Genomic DNA, 6,950 nt, shown 5'->3' with positions numbered 1-6,950 from the left:
ACTTAAAAAAAATAATTAAAAAACTATAATTATATTTTATTATTAAAATAATATAAATTTTTAAATATATAAATATATTAAATAATAAAAAAATAAATAAATTAATTAAAAAAGGTTTAAAATTTTTAAATATATAAATAGCTATATTATAATTATTTATATTAAAAAATAAATAAAAAAAAATAAAAATTAATATTAAAAATTTATTAAAATAATAATTTTTTATTATATTATAAATATTAATAATTTAATATTTTTATAATATTACTTAAGCTTTATTTTTTATATTTTATTTTTTATAAACTTTTAATTAAAAAATTTAAATATAATAATTTTATAAAATATTATAAAAAGTTTAATTATAATATAAAATTTATTTATAAATATAATAAACTTAAAACTTAAGGATATTTTATAAAATATTAAATAATTATATTTTTTTTTTTTAATATTTTAAAAAAAAACTTTTTATTTAAAGCTATATATTTTATATATTTTTTAAATTATAAAAGCTATAAAAAGTTTTAAAAACTAATAAAGGAAATAAGCTTATATAGCCCCCCTTTTATAAATATAAACTAATATTTTCCTTTTTATTTTTTTTATTAAATTAAAACGTAGTAAATATAAGGTCTAAATAACTGCAGCTTCTATTATCTTAGTGCCTAAATAAGGACTTATGTAATTAGTTTATTTAGTGGACGTTAATAATAAAATAAATAAATAAACTTATATGCTGAAGTAGTATCCACCAGAAAATGATACGAGGGTTTCCATATACTGATTGCGTGTAGTGTTCCGTTGTTGCAATGTGACTTGAGCGGTATGAAAGATTCTATTTCAAGAGTGGCTCTGTAGATTGTGATGTTCAAGCATCCCTGTATGATTTGTCGTCACAGGAACTATCGATCAGTTTTATGGTCTAATTCATAATTAAACATCAATCCACCACTTTTCGACTGGACAATTGTCGGTGAGTTAAGTTGTGATTCCACAGTTAGTCACCTATACTCCGCGGGATATGTTAAACTCCATTGATATATCGCCTGCACACACGAAATTACGCGCGCGGTTGCTTTATAATGACTAATAGGTCTAGGTGGCTTAGATTTTTTTCTTGTCTACGAATCAAAATTCAGTATCAAAAGTGGTCTACAAGTTATAATAGTAGTTATAATCACTATATTATTGCTGTCCTTCTTTCATCTCTCTTCTCCGTTCATCTCCCTTCTCCGTTCCTCCTCGTAACCATAAAGTCTATTTGTATCACGGAAAAAGACACAGGAGTCGACCACGATAGCGTGTCGAGTACCAGAATCTTCACATCCGTGTAGTTAAACTATGGTCCATGTCCTCGCAAAAGGTTCAGATTCCTCCATGTGTGAGCTCATGGGAGAATCGACTCACGAAATTCCTTCCAGGGTTCTTTGGATTCCGTGCCTGGTTTGCCAGGCGTCGTCTTGTGCATGAGGGCGGCCATGTGGCAGTCGAGAAGTGACGCGGTTGTAGTGGTTCCCAAAGAATGGAACGTGAAGTTTTTCTTGTCCGTATCCCTTGCGTTCCAGGTCAAGCTGAAGTCAAAGCGGGCGTAGATGCGCCATTTATCACCCACTTTCTTCACCAGGTAGTCTGAGAAATAGGCGCGGGAGATTCCCTCGCCGGTACCCAGCGCGTCCTTCATCACTACCAAGCCGTTCGGGACAACTTCGTACATGGATTTCTCTACATTTGTCGGGATTTTGCCGGCCAAGACAGCCGGAGCGTCCAGAATAGCGGTCAAATTATGGGCATCAGAGATGGCGTATTCGTACCCCTCGCGGAAGAAAGGTTTGGGGAAAGGGAGAATAGAAGCGTCTACCTTCCAGCAGGTATTCCAGTTAGACGGCTCTGAGCCGGGCGCGAAGGCGTAGTCTGTGATCTCCTCCACTGAGTTTACCAATTGATAGGAGGTCGTGTTTATCTTTATAACTAGGTTGCCCGTTATGGCAGCACCATCAACAACGAGCTGCCGGGTAATGAACTGGAGCCACTCGAACTCCTTGTAATCTGGATCGTGCTTGAGAATCAGGGCGAAGCCACCATACGTCTTGGCGGCCTGTTTCAGCTTGCTCACCAGGGTGGCAGTCCCAGTGCCGTCGATGTCCGTTAGTCGGGCATTAACTGCATTTTCCGTAGGAAGGGGAACAGTAACTTCCTGGATAGCTAGCTCCGCAAGCTTGTTGCCCCATTCTGCTGTGATATTTTCAGGCATGGTTGTTTCTCGTCGAAATGGCACCGTTTGAAGGCAGGATTTAGTGAAGAAGAAGCACAGTCAACCAGGCTGTTGAATAATGATGACTCAAAAACTGTTTGTCCTGGCTTTGGGCAGAGGACACTAAATTCGTGGATTGAGGGAGAATGGGATCCTTATTTATAAACCATTCAAGTGCAAGGTAAACAAGTGTTCGGCAGTACATTTTCACGACCCCAGTACTCATATCCTGTCCCTGACCCATGTTGGCTATGATTTATATCGGCGAGGCCGGTCCATAGCTCCCCCGCTTTTAGCCGCAACCCATTGCGCCGTCAAAATGTTTGATAGTTCTAGTGCCAAGTCAAGCTGAGGCCAGTACAGCCTTGCCAATGGCTGACGTCAGCTGAGTAAAGTTTCATTTGGATCTTTCAGCTGCTTTGTGTAGAGGCTGGTAGTGGGAAAAGTAGTGTTATATAGTCACAAGGCATGCTTCCCAGGTCCACTAGACCAGTCTCGACTACAGCTATGACCTCATGTTAATTAATGAAAACAGTTGAGGCTGCCTCAAATGGAACAACATATGCCGTTATTTGCAAAAATGAATACTACATTACAGTTGTGTATAGAATGCTTTCCAAATTCAATACCCAGCCTTTAGATGAGTTACTTAAAACAGCTACCTGGCTCTTAGTTAAGTTACTTAAGTAAGCACACCAGCGTTTAGATAAGTTACCTGTTTCAATCCGCTTAATTGGAACAGTAATCAATCCCTTCTGGCTTGACAAAACTCAGTACCAAGTGGACACTGTAATCCGTTGAATTACACGCTTTTGTCCGTGAGCCTTTTACTCTATATACTTGAGCATAGACTAACAATGGAATCTGGGCCGATTATCCTGCCCGCCCCTGGCACCAAAAAGCATATAACAAGCATTGGATGCTCGTTCAAGACTCTTGTGCTTTGTCAGGGCCGGGGCCGCGGCATAGGAGCACCTACCACATAGCTCAGTCGCAGTCTAAGGGCCACATAGTCCTTAGTCAAGAACCACCGCGTATAAAAAGGTGTGAACCGTAGAAGAAAATTACAAAGGATGCAGGTAAATACAGTCACTCACTGCTACCGACTTGCGTACCACCTAGCGACAGTATCCTTATCCCTCTTCACTCTTCTCACATACATCCAGGCTTCTGACATGCACAATATTTGACACTTATCCCCTGCAGAAAGTCACTATAACTATTGAACAGAGAGATGTTCTTATTGAACTTCTGTCGAAATAACAAAGCCATTTCTTCTATTGTAACACTTTATGTACATTAGTGAATATCTTTTTCAAATATGAACCTGTCACTTGATCGTTTAAAAGCATTGAGTAGAGGTGTCCAGAGAGGTTTCATAGTACGGTATTCAGAAAATTTATGCTTTCTTAAAATAGTTATCCCCTTGCCTACGCAATCTTGTGGAATTTAAGCAAACTGGCGAAGAGATAGCAAAACGAGATAGTATAAAACGTGATCTGATATCACTTCATAACTTAGTGATCGGTCCAGTTAACTGTCAATTGTCCTTCAGCAACATTGTTGTCCTTGAACGGAATACTGCCGCACTGGCCGCAGCCGTGGGCGGACAGCCCCTGTAGCATACCGAGGGCTTCTCCAGCTGTAATCGAATTGCTAATGCCCTGAGTGAATGCACAGATATTGCCCCCGGGTATGCCGCAACAGGCAATGTGCTGCCCAGGGCTGTATGATGTGCTTGGGTCTTGCTGGCTGACTTGCAAGATCAGATCAGCGAGTCTGCATTCTGGAGTCCCGACGCAGTTGGCGTTTCCACGACAATTAATGCCGAGTGCTGCTGCGGTAGTATACAATAAAGGGAGGACGGCGAAGAATTGCATTCTAGACACATTGTTACAACATAATTCTAGTAGTATTTCAACCTGTGAATCTTACTTGGGAATTTCAAAGAGAAACCTTTCAAGTTCAAATTGTTCTTTTTTCGGCCGTTGACAGAGGTAGCTGGTAAGAGCTGTAGAGATCTGAAGTGATACTTGGGTTATGTTGATTAACTTCAATTGAACGTAGCGGCCCTAGCCCATCTTTATAGATTTTGAAAAGTTACATTAATTGTGCTTACTGAGTTTGCGAGAACCAAACTTGTTTACTTGACTCCCAGCTGTATTGTGCCTCCTTGGCTCTCAGCATCATTGCCCCCTTTGTGTGGAGGTATGATAGGCGACGATGCAGATCAAAGTAAGCATAGCAAATACGAATTAGGAAATCTACTCTTCGAGTGCTCCACATTATTGTCTTAAAAAGCAAGATCGCCATAGATCCTCCACTGCGGTCGCTATATTTATGGTGCCTCTAGCGCCAAAGAACAATTTTGATTGGTAGTTGTAGTTTTTTAGTAGAGTAGTGGTCCTGATCTGCATTAATTTCAAACATAGCTGCAAATATGTAAGATGTGAGGCATGATCTGCAACGAGTGCAAGTAGGGTGTTTTATAGTACAATGTATGATGTACAGTCGAGTTCTCTTACTATTGATTTAAGCATTAATACCACTTTTGCAATGGAATTATACATGATTTCTAATAGCCAAAGTGAAGTTGTTATATGACTGTAATATATGACATATATTAGCATCTAACGGGTGAGTAAGTCGCACGAAACTAGTAATGTAGATCATTATACAGTGAAACAGCTGTGTATGCATCCTTTTTACTCAATTAACTTCTAGTGACGCAATCTGACTGAATGGTAGACATATCAAGCAGGTCGTAAGTTCTAGGATCGTAGGTGCGGGCATGATCTACGTTAATATTCCCTTACTGCATATAAAAATCTTGTGGAGGATCGTCGTATTGTCAGACTTTGCTCCATTTTTGATCGGCGGAATCTCTTTCATGATGTAATCTGACAACTCTTTGGTTGAAAGATTTCTACTTATTATGAGTTATTATTATTTTTAATTTTAGAAACTCTTAGACTCAAAAGGATAGTCATCTAAGCTTAGGTACTTAGAATGGCTAGGTTAATGAAATGAGTTTTGAAGTCGTCTTCGTTGGGATGCAACTTGGCACATTATCTTTCTCCACTCAACTGTATAAAAGAGGGCTCCTTTCCTTTCAAAATAAAAAGAAGAAGCAGTACACTAATCAGCAATATAGTATGTCATTCACACAATAAATGCAATCTTCCAAGACCTTTATCATACATAGTTTACAGACAGAGTTACAATACAGGTAAGTGACAAGGGTGTATGAAGCTACGTGTTTACTAACAGCGGACCAATATTAGGTATAATAATCATGGCATCGATTATTTTCCACCCACAGGGTTGTTCCTCTGGAAATGGTCTTGTGACACTTGTTTCACCTGGATCAGCGGGTACCGGTACATGCTTTTTCAACGATGGTGCATTTGCAAATTCCAATCCATCTGGAGGATACGAGGTACGCATATTGCCATACCAGAGCTGCTTAGGACACATTTTGTCGGCCTCTGATTTTTCACAATTCTAAGAGTTTATAATACTCACGTGCGTGGATTAGATCCAAGGGATGCCATCCACAGTCTCGGTTACTATATCACAAGGTCCACCTGATGGAACAACTTGCGGCGAAGAACTCATTGCTCTGGAACACCAAAATGGATGCTATGACTTCCCAAATCTTTCCAATCGAATTTGGTGGGCATTTTGCAACACGGGAAAAGATTGTCCTGGAGTAACTCAGAGGCGCTCTTACCCGCCACCAAGCTTGTCCAAGAATGCAGTCGCTGCCAACAAAGAGATCAAAAGGATTGTTGATGTTCAGAAGAAAGATACAAGAAGTCTGGGCGTAGTCTACAAAGACGACGAGGGCGATTACCTCCTAAGTTCTACCGGCCGACGTATCCAAGTTGTGTATCGCAACGAGACATTGGATTTGGAATTGGATAGTTCCCCAATCGAGAAGCGACAAAGCCAGACATTCAGCCCTCCTAGCAACTGCATGCTGGACTCCAACACATGCCAATCTCTGGCTGATTCTGGTCAGCTGAGGGCTCTTTGCCTGGACTGCGAGCAGGGCTTAGGAAATGGAGTTAAAGCGTCAGGATCATCAACGATTGACTGCCGGAACTCTGGTGGGCCATGCCCAGTTACATTCACTGATTCTGTGACTGTAACTGACACCATTTCCGAAAGCATCACTTTTGGAGCCACTATTGGTGACACAGGCAAGGATGGTGCCAATGGAAATGCAAACTTTAACTTTGGATTGAGCGTTTCTATTGCTACTACGCACGGTACATCCGAGGGTCTATTGATTCCCCAAGGTAAAATTGGCTTTGTCCAATTTCAGCCCCAGGCCCAGTTAGGCACGGTTGTTACGACAAGCTCCCAAGGAAACGTTTGCGACAGCGCAGGGCTTAACAAGATCTGTGGAGCTCAGCCGGGTATACTTGTTAGCAGCTCGAACGATGCTGATGGCCAGTACAGCGTAGTTCTAAGCAGCTAAGTGTCGCGACCCAACTCTTACAGTCGCAACAATAGGCCTACAGGATAAAATAATTACAGATAAATAGTAGACTGATTATTTGACTGATTATTTACTTTATATCTCCTCAATCAGTACTAAGTACAATTAAGTATAGCGAAGTTGACAGATATAATCGAGTTAGTGTAGAAGCTAACTTATATCCAAAACCCTCCAACAAAGTTATTCTTAGAT

The 6,950-nt window shown here is 40.1% G+C and overlaps 3 protein-coding genes across 3 annotated transcripts; 1 reads left to right on the top strand and 2 right to left on the bottom strand.

The window, feature by feature from the left end:
• Positions 1–1,202: 1,202 nt before the first annotated feature.
• TRIVIDRAFT_71044 (uncharacterized protein) lies at positions 1,203–2,251 on the bottom strand (the record flags this gene model as incomplete). Its single annotated transcript, XM_014100820.1, has 2 exons — positions 1,203–1,318; positions 1,408–2,251. The coding sequence occupies 2 exons, from the start codon at positions 2,249–2,251 to the stop codon at positions 1,203–1,205; spliced, it is 960 nt and encodes a 319-aa protein (XP_013956295.1).
• Positions 2,252–3,768: 1,517 nt separating this feature from the next.
• Positions 3,769–4,131, bottom strand: TRIVIDRAFT_53684 (uncharacterized protein; the record flags this gene model as incomplete). Its single annotated transcript, XM_014100819.1, has 1 exon — positions 3,769–4,131. One exon carries the CDS (start codon positions 4,129–4,131, stop codon positions 3,769–3,771), a length of 363 nt encoding a protein of 120 aa, XP_013956294.1.
• Positions 4,132–5,546: 1,415 nt separating this feature from the next.
• On the top strand, positions 5,547–6,737 carry TRIVIDRAFT_222460 (uncharacterized protein; the record flags this gene model as incomplete). The annotated part of the gene is made up of 2 exons (XM_014100818.1): positions 5,547–5,690; positions 5,790–6,737. 2 exons carry the CDS (start codon positions 5,547–5,549, stop codon positions 6,735–6,737), a joined length of 1,092 nt encoding a protein of 363 aa, XP_013956293.1.
• Positions 6,738–6,950: the final 213 nt, after the last annotated feature.

This window comes from Trichoderma virens (genome assembly GCF_000170995.1).
Source record: "Trichoderma virens Gv29-8 chromosome Unknown TRIVIscaffold_23, whole genome shotgun sequence".
NCBI classification, from domain to species: domain Eukaryota; kingdom Fungi; phylum Ascomycota; class Sordariomycetes; order Hypocreales; family Hypocreaceae; genus Trichoderma; species Trichoderma virens.
Note: the sequence above shows the minus strand (reverse complement) of the source record. Positions and strands in the feature narration are given on the sequence as shown.